This window comes from Xyrauchen texanus, chromosome 8 (genome assembly GCF_025860055.1).
Source record: "Xyrauchen texanus isolate HMW12.3.18 chromosome 8, RBS_HiC_50CHRs, whole genome shotgun sequence".
NCBI classification, from domain to species: domain Eukaryota; kingdom Metazoa; phylum Chordata; class Actinopteri; order Cypriniformes; family Catostomidae; genus Xyrauchen; species Xyrauchen texanus.
The window spans coordinates 907,546-933,083 of record NC_068283.1 but is presented as its reverse complement, the minus strand read 5'-3'; the positions used below and the strand labels follow the sequence as shown (position 1 = coordinate 933,083).

General features: G+C 45.5%; 1 protein-coding gene across 1 annotated transcript in view; it reads right to left on the bottom strand.

The window, feature by feature from the left end:
* LOC127647473 (cytohesin-3-like) overlaps nucleotides 1-24,719 on the bottom strand; it is a 96,760-nt gene extending 72,041 nt beyond the window's left edge. The window contains exon 1 of the mRNA XM_052131738.1: nucleotides 24,497-24,719. Within this exon, the coding sequence (XP_051987698.1) occupies nucleotides 24,497-24,515 (19 nt within the window). The 5' untranslated portion in view covers nucleotides 24,516-24,719. The remainder of the gene's footprint in view (nucleotides 1-24,496) is intronic.
* Between the last annotated feature and the right edge of the window lie 819 nt (nucleotides 24,720-25,538).

Here is a 25,538-nt window from a genome sequence, read left to right as displayed (position 1 = left end):
TATCAAGTGATCATATCAGATTTGTGCATTCAGACATAACTGTAACGTACGCAAAGATTGAAGAGACGGAAACAGGTGTCAGTTTAAGGGGTAAGCTATTGTTTATTTCTCTTTGTCAACAGTATGTAGGTTTTCCTTTTTCTTGCTCGGGTTCTCCCCCTCTGCTCTGTCACTGCTGCCCTTTTTATGCCGCTCTCCTCATGTTACTGAAATTAGACACAGGTGTTAGTCATCATTTAGCTCAGGTGTGAGCGCCTTACCGCTTTCTCTCCGGACGGGCGCTTGACCACGCCCCGCTGCCACATACCCCCACCGCCCGACTCAGGCCGGGCGTCATCCGCCTGCCTACCACTCCCCCATTTCTGGAGAGGAAGTCGGCGGCAGCCATCTGCACCCCCGGTCTGTGGACCACCTTGAACTTAAAAGGCTGGAGAGCGAGATACCAACGGGTGATCCGGGCGCTAGTATCTTTCATGCGGTGGAGCCACTGCAGTGGGGCATGATCCGAGCAGAGGGTGAAGGCCCGCCCCAGCAGGTAGTATCGGAGGGTGAGGACCGCCCACTTGATGGCCAAACACTCCTTCTCTACGGTGCTGTACTTAGTCTCCCTCAAGGAGAGCTTCCGGCTAATGTACAGCACCGGACGTCCTCTCCCTCCACCACCTGCGAGAGCACGGCCCCCAGCCCTCTGTCTGAAGCGCCCGTCTGCAAAACAAAAGGGAGAGAGAAGTCAGGTGAATGCAAAAGCGGCCCCCACAAAGTGCAGCTTTAATCTCTGTAAACGCCTGTTGGCACTGCTCTGACCACTGGACCGGATCTGGAGCCCCTTTTTAGTAAGGTCAGTCAGCGGGCTGGTGACGTCCGAATAATTAGGTACAAACCGTCTGTAATAGCCAGCCAGCCCCAGGAACTGCCTCACCCCCTTTTTGGTCTTGGGTCTAGGGCAAGTCGCAATCGCCGCGGTCTTGTCAATTTGGGGTCGCACCTGGCCATGACCCAAGTGGAACCCCAGATACCGTACCTCCACACGCCCAACCGCACACTTTTTCGGGTTTGCCGTGAGCCCCGCCCGCCGCAGCGATCTCAGGACGGCCCTCACATGTTGTAAGTGCCGCTGCCAATCATTGCTATAAATGATGATATCATCTAGATAAGCAGCGGCGTACGCAGTATGCGGTCTGAGGATCCGATCCATGAGTCGCTGAAACGTGGCTGGTGCCCCGAACAAACCGAAAGGAAGCGTCACGAATTGGTGTAATCCGAACGGCGTGGTGAAGGCCGTTTTTTCACGGGATATTGGTGTCAAGGGGATCTGCCAATAGCCCTTCGTTAGATCCAAGGTCGAATAAAACCGAGCAGAACCTAACCGATCGAGCAGTTCATCAACACGGGGCATTGGGTACGCGTCAAATTTAGACACCGCGATTGACTTTTCTATAATCTACACAGAAACGTACAGACCCGTCGTTCTTGGGAACAAGGACTGACCGGGCTGGACCAATCGCTGTGAGACTCTTCTATTACTCCCATGTCCAGCATCGCGTCCAATTCTTCCCAAACTATTTTCTTTTTATGTTCGGGCAAGCGATAAGGGCGGCAACGTACCACTACACCCGGCTCGGTCTCGATGTGGTGTTGTATGATGTCTGTACGGCCCGGTAGAGGAGAGAACACGCCTGCAAATTCCTTTTGTAGTTCGGAAACCTCTGCGAAGTTGGCGTGGTGAGAGGTGGTCTCCACAAGGAACCGGGTGTTAGGATCGCAGGCTTTGTTTACCTCCGGTCCGAGCTCCGCCCTCTCCGAACTACCGTTGCCAACGCCACAGAGGCCGCCTCTTCCCTCCACAATTTCAGGAGGTTGAGGTGATCTATTTGACGCGCGCCCCCTCTATCGGTACGTTTAACTTCATAATTGAGGTCCCCTACTCGTCGTGTGACCTCAAAGGGTCCTTGCCACTTGGCGAGTAATTTTGAGCTCGATGTTGGGAGTACTACAAGTACTTTATCTCCCGGTGCAAATTCCCGTAGCTGAGCACCGCTGTCATACAGCCGGCGTTGGCGTTCTTGAGCCTGGAGCAAATTAATTGCCCCAGTGTGTGGAGTTTTGCTCTAAGATCAAGAACGTATTGAATTTCATTTTTGGCATTGGAAGGCCCCTCCTCCCAAGTTTCACGGATGACGTCGAGGACCCCGCGTGGGTGTCATCCGTATAGCAGCTCAAATGGGGAAAATCCCGTGGAGGCTTGCGGAACCTCTCGTACCGCGAATAACAGGGGGTCCAGCCATTTATCCCAATTCCTAGCGTCTTCGTGCACGAATTTACTGAATCATATTTTTTAATGTTTTATTAAATCGTTCCACCAGCCCATCCGCTCTGCGGATGGTACACGCTAGTGCGAATCGACTTAATGCCCAACAATTCGTAAAGTTCGCGAAGTGTTCGTGACATAAACGTAGTGCCTTGATCGGTGAGGATTTCTTTCGAACCCCCACCCGGAGATTATCTTGAAGAGTGCCCCGGCAACACTGCGCGCTGAGATGTTGCTCAGAGGCACTGCTTCCGGATACCGCGTGCGTAATCCACCAGGACTAACACAAAGCGATGTCCGCGTGACGTCCGCTCTAATGGCCCGACGAGGTCCATTCCAATTCTCTCGAAGGAACCTCGATCAATGGAAGGGGCGCAAAGGCGCTTTTGGGGTGGCCGGTGGGTTTACCAGCTGACATTCGCGGCACGCCGCACACAACCTGCGGACGTCGCCGCCAATGCCCGCCAATAGAAACGGGCTATTAGACGGAAAAGTGTTTTCCGCTCCCTAGGTGACCGGCCATAGGATTATAGTGAGCCACCTGGAAAACCATTTCCGCGGCTCCGTGGGATCAACAATTGTGTCACCTCCTCCTTTGTTTGAGCGCCCTGCGTCACTCTATATAACCGATCTTTAATAAGCTTAAAAATACGGATATGAAATGGCGACACCCAGCCGGAGTTGTTGACCATCGATTACTCTCACTTGGTCAAAGGCGTGCTTAAGGGTTTCATCCCGCGACTGCTCCAAGGGGAAGTCCCCTCAGGGAACTCCCTGAGAGGAGGGGCGACCCCCTCGCCCCTTCCCTCATCACTCGGAGCAGCCGAGGACGGCCCCGGCTCCGCCTCCCCGCCAGAGCATCGCACATCACACACCTCCTCACTTTCATGCAGGACCCATCCGCACAAACTCCCTCTAACACATTTCTAAAATTCGGCCAATCAGTACCCAAGATTAGCGGATGGGTGAGGCGGAACTAACCGCTGCCTCCACACTATGTTTTTCTCCCCGAATTTGATTGTTAAAGTCACCATGGGGTACTTGTGAATATCCCCATGCACACACCTCACCCTCACCCGCTTAGCTGTGCCCAAAGCCCGGGTTGAACCAAGCGTTGGTGGATGGTGGTCTGATTACAGCCGGTATCCATCAATGCTTGGTATGTACCCCCTGGATCCTTACCGGGACCCGGTACGCTCCAGCCCGACCGGGGCAGCCTGCGGGACATCGGAGACCCGCACCACCGCCCCCACCTCCATCAGCGGACACTGATCCCGAAGTGGTCCGGTCTCCGCGATCTCCAGCAGACCGGCCCAGGCGCCACGGCCGCACCCGTGCTGGCGGGCGCCACCACCTGAGGAGGAGAGCGGCTGAAGGACGGGAAGGGTTAGGCGGGTTCTCCCACAGCCGGGAAGTTGGTCTGATGTATCCTCCACGCCTGCGGGGGCAGGAACGGGCCCTGGGGAGAGAGCAGAGCGAGAGGGAACGGGGGAAACAGGGGAAGACACAGGGGAAGGGGAGAGAGAGAGGGGGAGGGCTCATCTGCCCTCGGGATCGCTGCCAGGTGGTCCTCCTCATGAGCTGAACAGCTGCCTCCAGCGACGCCGGGCGGTGGCACTGGACCCATTCCGCCGTTCTCCTGGGCAGTCTTTGCGTAAATTGCTCCAGTACCACCTGATCGATAACTCCCTCGACATCGCGGTCCCCGCGAGCAGCCACCGCCGACAAGCGCCCCGAGCCGTTGAACAAACGCAAACGGGCGGTCGGACTTCTCCAGCTTCATGCTTCGGAAGAGCTGGCGATTCTCTTCCGGGCTCCGACCAACCCGCTGCAGAATGGCCCTCTTCAGGTCGGAGTAAGCCAGGAGGTTCGTCGCTGGTAGTTGTTGTGCCGCGAGCTGTGCTTCCCGGACAGGAGAGGAATCAGACGGGCTGCCCACTGTTCGGGCAGCCAGCCCCAGATTTCAGCCGTCCTCTCAAACAGGTCGAGGAAGGCCTCAGGATCATCTGCCACCCCCATCTTCTGTAGCATGGGCGGGGGCAGCGCAGCGTGGGTGTCCGGGGTCGCGGCTGGGGCTGACGCAGCCTCCTGGCTGAGGAGGCTCCGGATAGCGAGTCGGTCCTCTGCCTGAGCCCGCATGACCTCGAAGAACCGCCGATCTTGATCCTGCCGGAGCTCAAGCAGGGATTGTTGGTGGCCTTGATGGAGAGTAGCGAGGGACTGGAGGATTTCCGCCAGCTGGGAGGACTCTATGGGACGACCTTGCTCCATAACAACAAAAAAAATGTCCCGGGTTTCTGCACCAATGTAACGTACGCAAAGATTGAAGAGACGGAAACAGGTGTCAGCTTAAGGGGTAAGCTATTGTTTATTTCTCTTTGTCAACAGTATGTAGGTTTTCCTTTTTCTTGCTTGGGTTCTCCCCCTCTGCTCTGTCACTGCTGCCCTTTTTATGCCGCTCTCCTCATGTTACTGAAATTAGACACAGGTGTTAGTCATCATTTAGCTCAGGTGTGAGCGCCCTTACCGCTTTTCTCTCCCGGACGGGCGCTTGACCACGCCCCCGCTGCCACAATAACCAACCTATCTGCATGGGTAGCTTTGGTAATGAAGTAGGCGTGGCGATGCTTTCAAAACAGATGTGGGGAAAAATGGAGGTGCATCATTTTGCTCTCCAAATAAACACTCTGTCCAGAACTCCTCTGTCGCACAAGAAAAATTCAGCGACGGAGGAGACTGGTAAATATTGTGATGTTCCGTGCTGCAGCCTCCGATTTTTTTTAATGTCATCGTTGTGTGTCACGTTAAGAGTGATGCAAAAGACCATTTGAAATCCGAATTGAGCAGCCAGAGCACCCAAACTGAGACACATCTGAAAAATCTGATTTACCTTTTTTTTGTAAATCTGGTACCGATGTGGTTTGAATCGGATTCGGAAGAATCAGATTTCAGTTGTTTTTTGCTGTCCAGACAATCAAAAACTCGTCTGGATACAATCTGGATATGCAAAAATCTGATTTTTAGTGGCAGTCTGAACAAGGCCATAGACACACATAAGTGGCCGTTTAAGCATTTTTGGAATAGTTTTTATGTGAACCTGCACTAAAAGGACATCTTTGACTGTTATTTCAGCATCTCTGGCTTTGAGCGCATTGTTTTTAAATAGCGGTTTAAAGTTAAAAGACTTTTAAAAACACATCTCAAGACACCTGCTTTCTATTCCATTCATTTGTGTTTCAAGATTTTTAGCAGTGAAAACATTTTTAAAACTAAACTGTCGAGGGGGACTATACATCCACTTTTTCAAGGACATGTTCTTTGTCTGTCAGACCTGAAAAAAATTGTCTGTCCAGGTGTGGCAGGGCGGAGGGTGGGGCCGGGTCTTGATTCCCCACACTCGGCCCCTAATCAGGCTAAATAGCCCTTGAGAGGGATAAAGGCCGACTGGTGATATAACACAGGTGAAGCCCTTGATAACTGCTGTGTTATGAGTCACTCCTGACAGATTCACACTAAAGCAGCTTTCAGAGGTAAACGCAGCAACACTTCACAAATTATTTCATACCCATATTTGCCACATGCTCAGAAACAATGCTACAAACAGATGCCAGATTGGGCTTGTTGCTTTCATGTATTCAATCTGGATAATTTGACAAAGAACTAACCAGCGTTGGGCAATTCTCTCTCCATGCAAACAAAGCTGGCTATGATCACAAGTGCAAACCTATTTTTGGATAGGTCTACACAAAACATGACTTCAAAATCCTCCCGGCTTTCACACACACACAAACGCACGCACGCACGCACATTTGCAGATCGTGCAGAGTGGTTTGTCAAATGGCTGATATGTTGCTGACAAAGGATTGTTCTGATGGGATACTTCCTCAAAAAGACAACCTACTATAAAGAGATCTATATAGGCCAAACGTGACTGCAATCTCAAACACACACAAACACATACAACTCAGTGGAACTGCATGTTAATTCAGTATGAATTTTGAACGATGCAGCATCTTAAATGTGCATTGCCAACAGAATTGCCACATAACGGATGCAGAAAGGCACATAGAATGGCAAGGAAACACTAAAATGGCAGGAAACACTAAAATGGCAGGAAACACTAAATCCGAGAAAGATGATCAATAATCATTAACCAGCATAATTTGCATACAAAACAATCTGAATGTAAATAAGACCACAGCATGCTGAAAAATTTAGACTGTAGAAACTCAAATGTAATTGTCATGTTCTCTGTTGTCTTTTGTTTTTGTACTGTTATTTTGAAGTTTAGTTTAGTTCCTGTTTTCTGTTTGGTTTTTGTAGTCCTTTGTAGTTTCTTTTTACAATTGGTTTTCCCTTGATTAGTTCTCCTTCCCTGATTGTTCCCCAGGTGTTCCTTATTCCCTTGTTTGTTCCTTTTTGTATATAAGCTCTTATATTTTCCTTGTTCCTTGTTAGTTCTGGCATGTGTTATGCTCTGTACTAGGTTTCCTTGTTTTTCCTTTGTCCTGAGTTTTCCACTGTTTTTGTAAATAAAAGCTGCACATAGATCCACAACCTCTGCCTGCCTCCGTCACAGAAGGACTAACCTTCAGATGGATCTAGCAGCAATCTTCCTCCAGTTGAGCCGGGCGAACCTCCCTTTGATCAAATACTCACGTATGTTTTGCACCATTGCCAGATGCACTGGTTATGCGGACCGACACCTAAAGTCCATCTACCAGATCGGCCTCCTTGCCCATGGATGGGAGGAGTTGCCAGAGAGTGGTGAGTACACTTGGATTGAGTACGTGGATATGATTTTGGAGAGGTTTGCTCCTGAGCCAACGCCCACGCCTGCCACGGTCAACGAGCCAACGCCCACGCCTGCCACGGCCAACAAGCTGAAAGCCTCATCCGTCCCAGAGTCAGCGTTGCCAGCCTCGTCCGTCCCAGAGCCAGCGTTGTCAGCTCCGTCCACCCGGAGGAGGAAGAGAAGAGGAAAGGCTTCTGCTCCCCAGCCCACGCCTGCCACGGTCAGCGAGCCAGAGCCCACGCCTGCCACGGTCAGCGAGCCAGCGCCTGTAGCCTCGACCGTCCCAGAGCCAGCGCCTGTAGCCTCGACCGTCACAGTGCCAGCGCCAGCAGCCATGACCGTCCAAGAGCCAGCTCCTCCCGAGCCTTCCAGGGCTGCTCCTCTCGAGCCTCCCGAGCCTTCCAGGGCTCCGCCCCTCGAGCCTCCCAGGGCTCCGCCTCCCAAGTCTCTCGAGCCTCCCAGGGCTCCTCCTCCCAAGTCTCTCGAGCCTCCCAGGGCTCCGCCTCTCGAGCCTCCCAGGGCTCTGCCTCTCAAGTCTCTCGAGTCTTCCAGGGCCCCTCCTCCCGAGCCTTCCAGGGCTCCGCCTCCCAGGGCTCCTCTCGAGCCTCCCAGGGATCCTCCTCCCAAGTCACTCGAGCCTTCCAGGGCACCGCCTCTCCAGCCTCCCAGGGCTCCGCCTCCCAGGGCTCCACCTCCCGAGCCTCCCAGGGCTCCGCTCCTCGAGCCTCCCATGGCTTAAATACCTGAGCCTTCCAGGGCTCCGCCTCCCGAGCCTTCCAGGGCTCCGCCTCCCGAGCCTTCCAGGGCTCCGCCTCTCGAGCCTCCCAAGACTTCGCCCCTCGATCCTTCGACGCCTCCGCCTCCCAGGGCTCCGCCTCTTGAGCCTCCCAGGGCTCCGCCTCTCGAGCCTCCCAAGACTTCGCCCATCGAGCCTTCGATGCCTCCGCCTCTCGAGCCTCACAGGGCTCCGCATCTCGAGCCTCCCAAACCTCCCAGGGCTCCTCTCGAGCCTCCCAGGGCTCCTCACTCCAAGTCTCTCGGGTCTTCAAGGGCTCCTCTCAAGTCACTCGAGCCTCCCAGGGCTCCGCCCCCAGGGCTCCGCCTCCCGAGCCTCCCAGGGCTCCACCTCCTGAGCGTCCCAGGGCTCCGCTCCTCGAGCCTTCCATGGCTTCAATTCCTGAGCCTTCCACGGCTCCACCTCCTATGGCGCAACCTCCCTCAGCTCTGCCTCCCGAGCCTTCCACGGCTCCGCCTCTAGACCCTCCTACGGCACCACCTCCCTCAGCCCCGCCTCCCGAGCCTTCTATGGCCCCGCCTCTAGAGCCTCCTACGGCGCCACCTCCCTCAACTCCGCTTCTAGAGCCTTCCAGGTCTCCACCTCTAGAGCCTCCTACGGCACCACCTCACTCAGCTCTGCCTCCTGAGCCTCCCACGGCTCCGCCTCTACAGCCTCCTATGGCGCCACCTCCCTCAGCTCCACCTCCCGAGCCTTCCACAGCCCCGCCTCTAGAGCCTCCTACGGCGCCACCTCACTCAGCTCTGCCTCCTGAGCCTCCCACGGCTCCGCCTCCCACAGTTCCGCCCCCTGAGCCTCCCTCGGCTCCGTCTCCCTCGGCTCTGCCTCCAGAGCCTTCCAGGTCACTGCCTCTAGAGCCTCCTACGGCGCCACCTCCCTCAGCTCCGCATCCCGCGCCTCCTGAGCCTCCCAGGGCTCCGCCTCTCGAGCCTCCCGAACCTCCCAGGGCTCCGCCTCTAGGGCCTTTCACGGCTCTACCTCCCAGGGCTCCACCCCTCGAGCATCCCATGGCTTCAATTCCTGAGCCTTCCACGGCTCCGCCTCCTACGGTTCCGTCTCCAGAGCCTTCCAGGGCTCCACCTCTAGAGCCTCCTACGGCGCCACCTCCCTCAGCTCCGCCTGCCGAGCCTTCCACGGCTCCGCCTCTAGAGCCTCCTATGGCGCCACCTCCCTCAGATCCGCCTCCCGAGCCTTCCAGGTCTCCGCCTCTAGAGCCTCCTACGGCGCCACCTCACTCAGCTCTGCCTCCTGATCCTCCCACGGCTCCACCTCCTGAGCCTCCCTCAGCTCCACCTCCTGAACCTGCCCCTGTCCGGTGGCCTCCTCCCAGGCCCCCTGACCCTGTTCCTGACCTGTGGCCTCCTCCTGACCCGGCCCCTGTCCTGTGGCCTCCTCCCAGGCCCCCTGACCCGGTCCCTGTCCTGTGGCCTCCTCCCAGGCCCCCTGACCCGGTCCCTGTCCTGTGGCCTCCTCCCAGGCCTCCTGACCCGGTCCCTGTCCTGTGGCCTCCTCCCAGGCCCCCTGACCCGGTCCCTATCCTGTGGCCTCCTCCCAGGCCCCCTGACCCGGTCCCCGTCCTGTGGCCTCCTCCCAGGCCTCCTGACCCGGTCCCCGTCCTGTGGCCTCCTCCCAGGCCCCCTGACCCAGTCCCCGTCCTGTGGCCTCCTTCCAGGCCCCCTGACCCAGTCCCCATCCTGTGGACTGCCTGTTTGCCCCCTGTGCCCCCTTGGACTGCCTATTTGCCCCCTGTGCCCCCTTGGACTGCCTGTTTGCCCCCTTGGACAATTTGTTTTTTGTTTTTCTTGTTTTTTTTTGTTGTTGTTGCTTTTTTGGAGCATCTGGAATCCGCTCCTTAAAGTGGGGGCTCTGTCATGTTCTCTGTTGTCTTTTGTTTTTGTATTGTTATTTTGAAGTTTAGTTTAGTTCCTGTTTTCTGTTTGGTTTTTGTAGTCCTTTTGTAGTTTCTTTTTATGATTGGTTTTCCCCTGATTAGTTCTCCTTCCCAGATTGTTCCCCAGGTGTTCCTTATTCCCTTGTTTGTTCCTTTTTGTATATAAGCCCTTTTAGTTTCCTTGTTCCTTGTTAGTTCTGGCATGTGTTATGCTCTGTACTAGGTTTCCTTGTTTTTCCTTTGTCCTGAGTTTTTCCCTGTTTTTGTAAATAAAAGCTGCACATAGATCCACAACCTCTGCCTGCCTACGTCACAGTAATATACGTTTTTACGTACCAAGGGGTCAAGGATTGGCTGGTTAGCATGGGCCTGTTAGCTGATAGATGCCACAACTACACCATTCTGGAGAACATAAAAATTAAGGTCTTTTAAAACAGACTTGTGCTTTCCCATGACCTACTGGCTTTACCATCTCAGCTCAAGACAGTTGGTAGCAGGGGTTGAATTAGGATTTTGGATGTGGGGGAACCCTAAAATACCATTTTAGTCCAATTCAACCCCTGGTTGATAGTGAAGAGTTTGGGACTGTGCACACTCTTATGGTGCCATCAGCCAATCAGCATTGTAGGGACATCCTTTTCCTGACGCTCCTGAGTGAGTAGTCACCTCTCATTTATGGCTCAAGTGATCAGCTAAAAAGGTCTGAATTCAAATGAGCAAAAATGACATCAAGTTGGTTATATCATTGTGGCTAGTTGCCTGGGCATTGCTATGCAGTTGCTAATGGTGTTCTGGGTGGTTGCAAGGACTTGCTAAGGCATTCAGAAGTTGCATCCCAAACCTACACTTCTGCACTATTCTACACCATTTTGTAGAGTAATTAGTGCAAGTAGTATGTTAACACTGAAATTGCAGCAAAAAGAAGTGTACAACGAGTACCTGGATGATGCACTTCTTCAACCATCAAAACCGAGAGTGTGGAATGTTGGACAATTCATGCACTAAGCGCTCGATAGCAGAAGGGGCGGCGTTACCTGGCTGCCTTCTGGTCTGACAAAACAATTGTAAATAATGAAGAATGTAGCAGCTAGCAAAACTTCAGCGAAGACAGCACCATGCAAATATGAGTTGAATGCTTTACCATCACAACGCGCTGTGTGAATTTGGACGTTCTTTAAGGTACAAGTCTTGAACTGAGGTTGGCTAACTTTCTAAAGCTAACGGAAACACATCACGTGCGCTTGAAACGTCACTTCTGTCAGCTGTTAAACAGTGAATACTTCCGTGTAGCAAAAAAACATGAAGTGTTCCATTTGGGATGATACTACACTTTAACATTCATCCACTAAATGGCTGAGTGTATAGTGTGTTGTTTGAGACACAGCAAGAGTGTTTTTAGTGCATTTATATACAGTTGCTATGGTGTTGTGGTTGGTTGCTAAGCCATTGCTATGGAGTGGCTAAAATGTTCTAAAGTAGCTTTTAGTGTGTTGCTATGAAGCTGCAAGTGTTTAGGGCTTGCCATGTGCTTGCTAAGGTGTTCTGGTGTTCTGGTTTTAGGCTCATTGATGTATGGTGTTGTTGGTGTTGTTCATGTTTGCTATTTGTGGACACTCGCTAAGTGGTTGCAGAGGTGCTCTGTGTTTTTTCGTGCATTGCTATGCAGTAGCTAAGTTGTTGTGGGTAGTTGCTGGTACATTTCTGTATGGTTGCTAGAGTGTTTTGGGTAGTGTCTAGGGCATTGCTACATCATTGTGGACAAGGCATTGCTATGCAGTTGCTAAAGTGTTCAGAGTTGTTTGTTAGCATACTGCTAAGTGGTTGCAAGGGTGTTCTGGGTAGCACTTTGGGGGTGGTTGACAGGGTGTCGCTATATGCTTGCTAGTTGTGATTGGTTGCTATTTGGTTAGGTCGCTATGTTGTTTTCAGTGCTTTTTGTGCATTGCTACACAGTTTCTTGGGTGTTCTGGGTGATTGCTATGACTAGGTTGTTACTTATCTTACAAGAAACCTAGAGTTCTGACAAACTAGCCGCAAACTTACCACAAATTTGCCACTCATTATTTTCACATGTAAATTAGCTGGTGATTTGCCGCAAATGTTTGACAGAGGTTTGCAGCTCTTCACCAGTAGTGGTGAACCTGAAGCAAACCTTGGGCAACAATAAACAATTTGCAGCAAATCTCATTTGCATGTGAAAATTATCAGTGGCAATTTTGCCATGAAATCTCGATATTGTAATGTTATTGGCAGTCAAAAGAGTTCACTAGTGAGTTTCTTTGATATTCTGCTCTCTAGATATGACTCAGGTCCCGCCTTCAATTTAAGTCTAAGTAACATTTACCTTTGCACATTGAAATTCCGTGGGTGAAATGCAGTCCTTTAAATGGGAATCCATGCTAGGAATTTCACCTGAAGAATTTCTCAATGCAAATTTTGAGTGGGGTTCAAGTTTGCAGTGGCCAATGGAAAGTTGCTTGGATTGGCAATGACTTCTGAGTGTGCATTGTTAATAGCTACATTGAATATTAAAAATGGACGAGGAAATCATTTTAGTGGTAAGTTTTTTTTTTTTTTTTTTTTTTTTTTTATAACAAAAAAAGAGGCAGCTTGAAAAGTAGTTATTACAGGTTTCACACTCACTTAACATCCGCCTACATCTTCTTCACCTGCAGAATTTCACCTTGCAAATGTAAATGTGATCGAGACTTTAAACTATGGGATGTTTTCACTTGTTTGTTAAAATGCTTAGAAAATTAGTACAAACCTCTCCTCAACAAGTAGCATGATTTGAGTTATCTGTAGAGCAGTTGGTTATGAGCAATAGTAATAGTGATGCTTGTCTTATCAGACTTTGTTATGCATGACCATGAAATGATCAAATTATAAAGCTCAGTGGTTCATGACAAACAGCATTTTGTTCCTCAAGCAAATCACTGTCCAATAACCTTATTCTGAGGACGCATAGAGAGCGGAAGCCCACGCTAGAGGAAACCGAGAATGGGACCTGTTGTCCAAGAGCACTGGATACACCTTTTCCTGATCCTTCATCTGCTTAAACAATTTGTGATCCCTTACATAATCTATTCGTATTCACCACTACTGCTACCTTCCCACTCCAGCATCAAGGGAAATACACTGCTCTTCAAAAGAGTGCCTCTCTCTTTTCTCTGGAATGTATTTTGCCACATGCTCCAAAACTCTATAGATGCGTCTGCCTTCTGGTTTCCTTTATGAGGGGGTGAAAGACATCTTCATTTTTCCAACCCAAATCCCTCAATCTGCCATATTTTTTGTGCAAATGTGTTTCTAATTTTTGCATTCTCAAACTTTCAACCCTTTACCGTGTGTTAGTGTTTTGAGTTAGAGGAATTTTTACAATCTCCAAAAAATCTCAGTGATCAGAGAGGTCTCAGAAACACTATGTTAGTCCAAAAGGTATAAAAATGATTTCCATAAGATTAAGTTTTGAGTTGCAAAACACAACCCCCATGTATCATGACCAGCCTTCTATGCTGCATTTGTTTACAGTAAGTCGAAAGAAATGTAGGCCTAGTTTATATATTTATGTTTCATTAAATACTGAAAACTATTTATAAAATGAGCTTCTTACCTGGTATTTGTGATATGGTTTTTTTAAGTATTGTGTTGTTAGCATAGTAACATGCTAACATGAAACTATAGATGTTCCCTTACAAAAATTGAGAGTTCATGGCAAATTTGCAGCAAACTTTTCTCGCCGCAAATGTTTACCAGAAGTTTACAGCTCTTAACCGGTAGTGGTGAACCAGCAGCAAACCTTTGGCAACAATGGACAATTTGCCGCATGTTTCCCAAAAAGCTTATTTGCATGTGAAAATTATCAGTGGCGAATTTGCGACAAGTGTGCAGCAAATTTGCCTTGAAATCTCGATTTTTTTTATTTTTTATTTTTTAAAGGTTTTTCAACAAACATGTGTTGTCACAGCCGACTCTTAAGTATCAGAACTTCTGCCTGAATTCTGTTTTGAACAACCTTGATCAAACTTTACAATATATCTCAACATTTTAAACTTTTTATTAAAGCTGGACATGGCATTACATGTTCTATTTTAATGTACAACTATCTGTTGTGGTAAATATCGAGGCAACAACCAAACATTACAAAAGTAACTTTTCCATCTTTATTGTTTTTTTTTACAGATGTATTTGTTCATATTCCATTTGTATCAGATGAAGACCTCCAAATTCAAACTCATGTATGTAATTTATTTGGTCTTATGTCTGTCAGCGATGAACACCCAATTATTCCACTCAAATCCGACTCATAGGGCTGGGAAAAGAATCGACTGTTATATATTGCTATTCTCCAGCCAAACATTTTTTAAATGGTCTCCCTGATGACAAATCTATTTATTTTTTATTTAGTAATACATGTTTATCTTAATGCTACAATCATAGATAGACACAGTAAATATAGAAGCTAACAGGTTTTCTCGTGAGAAGTTTTATCTCTTTAATAGACCTTTTTCACAGACTGTGATGACATGTTTCCGCCTTATTTATCAGCATAAATCTCGAAAAATTGTAAATATTGAGTGTAAATATATAACATTATGCTTTGTGTTCTATTACCCTGTCATTTGTTTTAAAAAGTGAATTACCACAGCTGTGAGGGGGTTTCGATTACAGCTGATGAGAGACTTTTAATCCATCACTCTCTATTTTTCTCCTCTACTGGAAAGTCATTCAAACATAATAGTGGATTTTATCTTTTGGTCTTGGAGCAAATGGGTAAGTTAAAATAATATTTGCTGTGATCTCCCATTCACTGCTGTTGAAGTTTACCCAGCAACATTTTATTTCCAAGTTCCAAAAACCAGTGTTAAAAAGGTCTATTCTTTACGTTTATTCCTTTACTGCACCGGTGCTTCAGCCAACAAAGCACCGCTTGTTCACTGTCAGACGTCAAAATCCTCTATTATGATCAATGTTGCTGTTATTATGCATAATCCAAAAGTTTATTTGACAGGTGTTGTGGAACGTATTTGTCAGATGTCATTCTGCAGATTATGTCTGACAATGCTTTAATAAATGGTTATTGGTAATAAAAAGTAATAAACAGACTTCAAAGCAACTAATCACTAGGGATGCACCGAAATGAAAATTCTGGACCGAAACCGAAAATCCAGGATGCTCTTGGCCGAAAACCGAAACCGAACTTTTTACCTGTTTAAAAAAAAAAAAAAAAAAAAGGTGTATAATTGTATTAATTTGATACTTTTTCATTAATTTCATGAATTTAATGAATCTGAATTGAAAAACTACAAACCAATAAAATAAATCACACATTTATTGAAAGTAACACACCAATATTGGACAAAAAATATATTAAAACTATATTAAATATTATTCTTCTTTCAGTTCTGTAAAAATCTAATTTTACAGATTTTATTAACAATTATCCAAATAATGTAAAGTTTTAGAAAACTATTATGTAAGGGTTAATGCCCGATGAGGTGTCCATTGTCAGGTTTTAATGGACGACGGCGAGGTGTGAACCGGCCGACGCGCAGCGGAGGATAGCCTACTAATACAACAATGAGCGACTTCGTTATTTCTTTTAACATTTATGGAGAATAAATGTAAAGATACCAGCGTTCACCATCCACGTATTTCTGAGTCTGATCTTGAAATCATAAAGAATTCACCTGTACTGTCTCCCGATACGCCCCTTGGCCTGGTCAGAAAAGTCTGGTTTGACATCCAGCTGTGTTTAGCTCGTCGTGGCAGGGAGGGCAACCGGGAGCTCTCCATGCAGTCTTTTAAAGTCCAGAGAGACGAGGATGGGGTTGAGTTTGTCACCCTGGCTTACAATCCGCACACCAAAAACCACAACGATCCGAATGACCCAGATAAGGAAAACTTCCGAGGTTTTATGTTTGCCAGACCCGGGGATCCACTGTGTCCGGTAAAAAGTTTCACGTCCTACGTGTCCAAATGTCCATCTGACGCAAAAGCTTTCTACCACCAACCGAAGCGCACCGTGACATCCGCTTCCGAAGTGTGGTACAGCCGGGAACCGATGGGTATCCACTACCTCGGGAACATGATGAAAAAGATCAGCGAAGATGTATTTACAATTTATGTCAATATAAATGTATTATTAGGCCTAGTAGACCTACTTTTATTATAATTATAACTATTATTATCATCATCGTATTATCATAGGTGGTGGGTCTTTCGAAGGTCTACACTAACCACAGCCTCCGAAGCACCGCTGTAGGTCGACTCTCCGATGCTGGACTGGAGAGCCATCAAATAATGTCGGTGACAGGCCATCGATGCGAGAGCAGTCTGCGGGCTTACTGGGCTCCGTCAGTCTGTGAGAGACGAAGCTGGAGCAACGTACTGTCTGCATCAAGTGCCCATCATGGGCAGTACCCAGCTTTTGTGGATCCTCCTTCAAAGGCCCCTATATCTGACTGGCCGACTTTTTCAAATTGCACTATAAATGGAAACGTTGAAATTAATTGTAAATAAAAAAGCTAGCATGTAGGCAAATGACCCTCTCTTTGATCTGATTAATTTATTGCCCTCTATAAGCGCAAATCGCTGGAGCGCAGAACTAATTGTTTTTTTTGTTTGATTGTTGTTTGATTAATTGTTTTATGTGTAATAAAAAAATAACTATGCCTACCTTTGTGTTTCATGGAAAAAAAAAAAATGCATTTTTGAACCTGAAGGGTTCTACAAGCTGAGCGGACTATAAATATCTCCGGTTGCTAAATAAACCATCAGGCAAGTTATTATTTGTAAAAACTAGATTTAGCCTAATTAAAATATAAACTAATGTTTTAAAAATGTTTTATTTGGCAAGTGACCATGGTATATGCAAAACAACAGTCAAGTAATGAACTTAGCTAACATCTTTCAAAAAGATTAAATATGCAACAGTAATTTTAATTAAAACAACAGGCAGAACACAGAATGGCAGAGGGCCTCTATTCCACTGATCTATATATAACTATAATATATAATTATATATATATATATATAGATCCGTGCTCTATTCTGTTTATGTAAACGTATGTACACTTTAAGTGAACATTATTGTGCAAAACAGCAGTAATTGAACTAAATCCAACCTCAACTGTAAACGACTGATGTATCCTCAAGTGAAGAACAAGTGTAATGTAATTGCTATACACATCATATTGGACCGCTTTCTATTTAAGTACAAGTGACCAGTTTCTCTTCAAGAACAAAAGTTGCTAAATTTTCTGACAGTCTCTCCTGTCAGAAAGCTCATCAAGAACATGAGATGCTGCACTGAACAGTCTCTCACTCTCTGTGCTGGTGCTTGGGCAGATAAATACCTGTGCACAATCCGCGCAAGCAAAGGAAAGCGGTCTTAGTTTATGCGCCCGTAGTCAAGGGGATTGCCGCTTCTGGCGTAGTTCAATTAAATACGTCTCAAGTTGTTGTGTAGCTGCGCTAGTTGTGGCACTGCTATGGATCGGGCGCTTTCCTGTAGAATCTCTTGCTGTACTCTGTGTATATATATATCTTGAAAGTTCTGCTGAACAAACACTGCAGATCGCAAATGTGATGTCCTTATCAGAAACTTTGAAGAATTTCCAAACCGCTGACATGATCGGCCTTTGTTTGGTAGTGCCGTTGTGGAATTATCTAACAGCCGTGATAAGGGCTAGATCGATCCAGATTGAAATCAGAGCACTGAGGGGCGGGGCGAGGAGGTATATATTTTTGGCTCATATTTTCAGCCTTTTTTCTCTTTCGGCCGAAAACCGAAAGTGCCATTTTTGGCCGAAAAGTTTTGGCGGCCGAAATTTCGGTGCATCCCTACTAATCACTCCGCTGTGAAAACCACCGCCTCTCTTCCGGATGAGCTAAACACATTTTACGCTAATTTTGAGGAAAACAACATCTCCACAGAGAGAACTCCGAGCCCGACACAGCAGAGGTTTGTTCACTTACTGTCTCTGTTGCGGATGTAACCCGATATCTCAACCGGGTGAATATTTGCAAAGCTGCTGGTCCAGAGCATGCGCAGATCAACTAGCGGGAACTAGAACCAACTCCTCTTCAATCTCTCCCTGTCTGTGGTTCCTACATGCTTTAAGACATCCACCATTGTGCCCATACCACAACAGTCAAAGATAACTTGTCTGAATGACTGGCGTCCTGTTCCCCTAACTCCCATCATCAGCAAATGCTTTGAGAACCTTATCAGAGACCACATCTGCTCTGTGCTGCCTGACTCACTGGACCCACTACAGTTTGCTTACAGAAGCAACTGCTCCACTGATGATGCCATTGCATCTACACTACACACTGCTCTCTCCCACCTGGAAAAAAGGAACACATATGTGAGAATGCTGTTTGTAGACAACAGCTCAGCATTCAACACCATAGTGCCCTCCAAGCTTGATGAGAAACTCCAGGCTCTGGGCTTAAACAGCTCGCTGTGCAGCTGGATCCTGGACTTCCTGTCAGGCAGACGTCAGGTGGTTAGAATGGGCAGCAACATCTCATCACTGACCCTCAACACTGGAGCCCTGCAGGACTGTGTTCTCAGCCCACTCCTGTATTCACTATACACACATGACTGTGTGGCAACACATAGCTCCAATGCCATCATTAAGTTTGATGACGATACGACGGTGGTAGGTCTGATCACTGACAATGATGAAACAGCCTACAGAGAGGAGGTGCACACTCTGACACGCTGGTGTCAGGAGCTTAACAGCTCCCTCAATGTCAGTAAGACCAAGGAGCTTGTGATGGACTTCAGGAGGAAAGACAGAGAACACAGCCCCATTACCATTAATGGAGCACCGGTGGACTTCATGACAGCTTCTTCGCCCAAGCAATTAGACCTTTGAACTCTTGATCTCTCACGATCAACATATATCAGCACTGCACTTTATTAATCTTACACTGGACTGTCATACATTATATTTCTCTTAACAACACACTGACAACTGACTATCAATCGACAGCCTGAATGTCAATACAACCACTACACAGCCTTACTCCATATTATATTATTTTATTGTACTGTATACTGTTTATTCTGTATTGTGTGTATTGTATACTGTACATTTGTATATTATTATTTGTACATTGTGCTGTGTAAGTATGTGTACATCTGATATGTAAATTAAGTTGTGTAAATATGTTGTTTATTGTAATTGGTATATGTCTCGTCACTGTCATGAATGCTATGTTGCTCGGAACTGCACACAAGACTTTCACCTACTGTTGCACTTGTGTACATGGTCGAGTGACAATAAAGTGATTTGATTTGATAGTTTATCTGTGAAAAGGCTTAGAAACTGTTGGATGCCATAAACTGCATCACAATCCTGCAATATTTATAATATAACAGCCAGTGTATTCATGCGCAGTGGCGGGTAATTTTGTAAATTTACCCGTCATTGTCGACAAGAAATGCCGCTAGACACAAAGATGTATGCTTAAGGAAACATGCCTGATTATATTTTGAAGAACAGATGAAAGACATCCCGGCGATGTATGTCTGATTTGCTTTTCTGTTCAGAAGTGAATTTGCGCTTTGGCGCCAACGAACGCAGTGGGATCATGTCTCAAGGAACACGTGCAAATATTTTTCTCTGTCAGCCATTTGTAAGAATAGTGTTGTAAGAATGCTGCATATGATCTCTGGATGCATATGCAAATAACATGCAATGACATTGGGACTACAGGTGAATTGTCATGTGTGTCATAATTCATTACAGCCCCAAAAATGGTTCTCAAAGTTTACTCTTTAGCCTCCATTTGAATTTTGCAAAAGTATCATTATTATTATTATTATTATAGTGATAGCCTATGGTAATATGTTATATTTTATTTTCTAAAATAACAAAACTAGTTTAATAAGTAAAAATGATATATTGTATATATTATTTTGTTGAACACAAATGGACATAATGCAGCCTTATCCATGGGTTCCTTATAGTCGCCAAGCTCAAACACTGACTGGACGATTGGTGGTTTTGCACATCCCTACATTTCACCTTCAAATTATATATTCTAAAGTGAAACAATTGTCATTTCCGACACAGCTGTTCTTCAATAGACATTTCTTTCTGAGAATATTTTTATAAAGTTTTTTCAATCAAAACTTTAAATCACATTACTTACAGAATCCAAACATCGCAATGCATACCGAATCGGCTAGGAAATATCGTTGCAATATCGAATCGGGAGGTCTGTGGCAATTCCCAGCCCTAAAAGCTCAACATATATAACAATTTAAACAATGATTCCCAAATAATCAAACTCTGGGATGGAAATATTATTTTATTTTATCAATTTAAAGTTGGTCAAAAAAAATACATGGAGATAATATGAAATAGTATAGTCGTGGGAGCAATGTGAACATCAGACTATCAAAGTTCATTTTGGCATATGTAAGTTTTTTGTGGTGTAGGGCCCTAATGTTATTTAAAAGAAGGTTCTGTGTTCAATACAAGTTAAGCTCAATCGACAGCATTTGTGGCATAATATTGATTACCGCAAAAATGTACTTTGACTCATCCCTCCTTTTCTTTATAAAAAAGCAAAAATCTGGGTTCCAGTGAGACACTTACAGTGGAAGTGAATGAGGCCAATCTTTGAACGTTAAAATACTCACTTCAAAATTATAGACACAAGACTTAAACAATATGTGTGTAAACATGATTTTAGTGAGATAATATCACTTACTAACTACATCTGTGTAAAGTTATAGCCAGTTTTACAACTTTTTTCCACGATGATATAATGTCAACAAATCCTAAAATGACTGTAAAAATTACTATTTATACAACTTTACAGCTCAAATAACAGTTTTAACAGAAAAATTAATGTAAGTGCTTTTATACAATTATAAGTTTCACAATTATGCCTTTAAACCCTCCAAAAAGTGGCTTCACTTCCATTGTAAGTGCCTCATTGTAATCTCTTTTTTCAATGAAAAGGAGGAACAAGTCGAGATACATTTTTGTGGTAATCAACATTATGCCACAAATGCTATCAATTGAATAGAACTTCTATTGAACCCCGAACGTTCCTTTAAAAACGTTCCTGCATTTGTTTAATAAAAAGTAGTCTGTGAACTGCTGCTTACAAATGAATGCACTCAGCCACTTGATGTGTGCTTTTATAATAACATATTTCCATTTCCTTTGTTTCATTTGTCCCTGGGAAATCATTAGAAACTGAGTTGTATAGATGAAGTATTTCTGATGAATCTTATATTATAATCAACATTAACTCAGCCTTATGGTTGCAGCAATTTGATAAAGGACACACCGGAAATGTAGTTACACAACAAACGGAGCGGACCAGAACTAGCCTGTGTAAAAAAGGTCTAATGGAATCGACGGTGAGCTGAGTCTCTAAAGCGCTTAATGTGAGAAGCGCTCAGTTGTTGGCATCTAGAGCATTTAAATGAGTATACTCATGAGGTTTCATGAAGATTAGCATGCTGCCTTAGAAGGTAGTTGCCTGTAGAAAGTAGACAGCAAGGCAGCCCACTAGGGTTTGGAACAATGATTCTGTCATGCTCGAGAGTAAATATGCTACAGTAACTATGCTAACGTTGTACACGTGTACTGCCAAGTCTCATTTCCTCAATCATACTTTAATTTAGTGTTTGAAACAAAGGTAAGTTCAAAACAAGTTCAAGTTCAGCATCATAGTGGTCAATCAGAGTTGGGTGATGTGTGGACTGATGTGACTGCATGATGTCATTTTGCTAGTTGTTGCTGCTGAAGTCATGTCACCTAATGAAATATACAACACGTTTTGAGAAACTCCCCACTGCCCCGCAGCACAAAGACTGTCTGTAATCACCTGCCACAGTCTTACTAAGTGTAACGTTGACTGTCACTTCAGATGTTATCTTATGACAGCATGTCATTAGCTGACATTACCATTTTGTTAGGAGGATTAGACTGGGGAACTCTTAGCTGTGGTTAAAGATAACTTCACCCGTGTCAAAGTCAAAAATAGGCATGGTTAGTTTGGCAATTTTAGTCAACAGAGCAGCAAATAAACAACTGAAACTACACATTATTGTGTGAATGAGTGATCTCCTGGAGTGGACCACAGTATTGATTATTGTTAGCCTGCAGGAACCCCAGCAGTTGCAGAAGATCCAGCAGAAAACTAATCCCTGAGAGTTTCATCCAGTCTACCCGCTGCTCCACATGACATGTGCACAGAGCCTATGCCCTGACAAGCACCAACAGTGTCAAAACACACCAGAAGTCAGAAACTTAGCCGGCCCTCAGTGTGAACCCAAAGCACTGGTGCTGCAAACAGCAGGGATTATGTTGAGCATAAGCCTTGAATATGCTGATTTGTAGTTTCCAGTGAGCATGCAGCCTCTTGAAATATTAAAACACATGCATCCATATCCACACATTACATGATGAAGAACCTTGCAAAGAACCAAACTCTCAAGGCTTCATATGTTTTTTGTTTGTTTGTTTGTTTGTTTTTAAAAATGTCTAACCCTAAGTAATCTTGTTGAGAAAAGGTGCGTTGTTATTTAAAAAAATTTAAAGTTCCACCTTGCAAACCAAAAAAACGGGATAAAAATAAAATCCATAGACTAATTAGCAATGCCCTAGCAACCACCCAGAGCACTTACCCAAGCAACCCCCAGAACACCTACCCAGCATCCTAGCAACCACTTAGCAAAGACCTAGAAATCACCAAGAGCAAAATTCCCTAGCAACCCCCAGAACACACTACCAACATCCTAGCGATCCCTTAGCAAGCCCTAGTAACCACCCAGAGCACAATGCCCTAGCAACCCCTAGCAACCCCAAGAAAACCCAAACAAACCTCCTGGCAATGTCTTAGCAACCTCTAGAATACTCTACCAAGGTCCTTGAAACCACTTAGCAAAACCCTAGCAACCACCCAAAGCACACCTGGCAATACCATACGAACCACTCAGAGCACCCTACCAATGTTCAGGCAACCACTTAGTAACGCCATAGACCACCCAGCACAATGCTCTACCAACCCCCAGGGCACCCTACCAACCACATGGCAACACCCTAGCAACCACCCAAAACACCCTATTAACGTCCTGGCAAATACTTAGCAATACACTAGCAACCACCCAAAGTGCCCTACGAATATCCTAGCAACCACTCTGAACACCCCACCAAAGTCTTAGAAACCACCCAGAACATCTGAACAATGCCTCAGCAACCCCCAAAAACCCAACCAATGTTCTAGCAACCTCTTAGCAAAGCCCTAGCAACCACCCAGAACACCCTAACATCACCCTAGCAATCACCCACAACACCATACCAGTGTCAAAGCAACCACTTGGCAATGTCCTAGCAACCACCCAGCATAACATACTAATGCCCTAGCAACCACCCAGAGTACCCTTGCTACCACCAGTCAATGTCTTAGCAACCACACATACCAACCTACCAATTTAAGCAACACCTAGCAATCCCCCAGAGCACAATGCCCTAACAACCTCCAGAACACTTAACCAATGTTGCCATTAGCACTGCCTTTGCAACCATCTACAGCATCCAAACAATGCCTCTTGAACCCCTAAAACACCCTAACAACATCCTAGCAACCACTTAGCAATGCCCTAGCAACCACCCAGAGCACCCTAACAATGCCCTAGCAACCTCACGAACACCCAACAAACTCCCTGACAAAGCCCTAGCAACTACCTAGAACACCTTAACAACTACATAGCAACACCCTGGCAACAACTCACAACATCCTAATGAGTGAGTTTTTCATGGGTAAGCACCATTTAAATTTTCTTCAAAAATACTATTCTAGTTCTAGTCTGTTTGCCAACAAACTTTCAACCAATCTCAATTTCTAAATAACTGATCTTGATTGAATATATTAACCCACCATGAATGCGTTTCTCAGCCATAGAGCTCAACGCATCCTGTTGTCTGTTCCTCTGTGTATCTGGGTGCAAGTGGAAATTGGTGGAAATATGTGTCCTACTCCAGAAACGTTTGGGGAACATGGTGTTGATTAGATTGAATCAATAAATGTATCAGCTCAGTCGCTTTTGACAAACACTGGCACACTGATGTGTAGTTCACTCATTTGATATTTGCACCTACAGCCACTCAAATTTCCCATCAGACTGAGACTAACCCTTCTAAGATCTTAGATCTCCACCTCTGAGCCCTGGATGTTTGGTACTAGAGTTACAGCACATGAGTATAATCAGTATAGTTAAATGTTATATGTAATATGCTGTTTGAAACACTTTGTTTGGCCTTAAAATAAAAGAGCTTTAATGTCACAGCAGGACAACGAAATTGCGATTGTTAAGCCATGCCAAACATATAAGACAAATTTAACACAATACTATAGGCCTATACAAGTAATGAATCTGAAAAAGTATATATAAAAACAATCATAAATACAAAATAAGCATGTCAACTCTGTCCATATCGTATGGCTGGTGTAGACTGTATGAGTGCTGTTATCATGATATACAAACGGGGCCATTAACATTTTCTTTGCCGTTTTACGGTTGAACAAAGTCAATGCACAAATAATGAATGCTGTGCTCATATTCATCCTGTACATCTGTGTCTAGTGCCATATTAACCCAAAATATGATTGTGTGTATTGATATCCAAGCACATTTCTCATGCATTATAAGCCTGGGGCTCTTACCTTGATTGTCCTCGTCCATATCTGCAGATGAATGCAACACACAGTAATGCTGCAGACACTAATATATTCTTTACAATGATGCTTCTATATGCTGCATACGCGTCCTGTTTTATGCAGAATAAAAGGTATGAGCTGATATTCTCTCTCGATTCACGTTTAAATCCCAATCTCGAGTAATGGATGAGAGGTGTAACGCGCTTCTTCGTTTATTCACTGGCCTGGATCAATAACATCCAGCCGAATAAGCGCTCCAGACACACGGGCATCTGTGTTTCACAGCGACCGTCTCACGTCACACACTCGTCCCGCCTCCGAGAATTTGCCGATCCTACTACGGCGAAGACTTGATGAATATTAATTACGATATGCTGACGTTGCTTGGTAACCCTAATGAAGCGTCGGTAAACGGAACTCATTAATATTAACGAGCCAAGTCGTCGCGTAATGTGATTAATATTAATGAGACACGCCTTCAACTTCAAGCCTTCAAGTTGAATTCGTAATTTAGGGGCGTTACTACAAACCTGCCCTCATTAAAACAATGAATTATTTCGGGGGGGGGGGACACCTGCATATTGTGCAATACTGACCTTCCACTCTATCCAAAATGGAAAAACTGAAACCTAAACTTGTAAAACTAGATATGTTGTAAAGTTTTTAGAATTTATGACCCTTATTTATTTCACTAGTAGGCCTAGGCTATATATATACATATATATATACATATATATATATAAATACATTTTTATTTTTTTTTTACTATTGAGCCTTCATGATTTATATTGTATGCTTGCTAGCTATGTATTTGCTCCTTTAAAAGGTTTTTGTTTTATATGTATTTTGTTTTTGAGAGGGAAAACGACTCGGTTACTAATGTAACCTCGGTTCCCTGAGAGGAGGGAACGACTATTGCGTAAGTAGCTTACGCTATGGGAAAACTCAGTTTCTCGAGAAATATTGAAGTCTTTATGTAAAACGCATTGCAGCTGCACAGCAGACAGTGATGAGCTAGGCAGCTCGGTCATTGGCTGTGCTGCGGCAA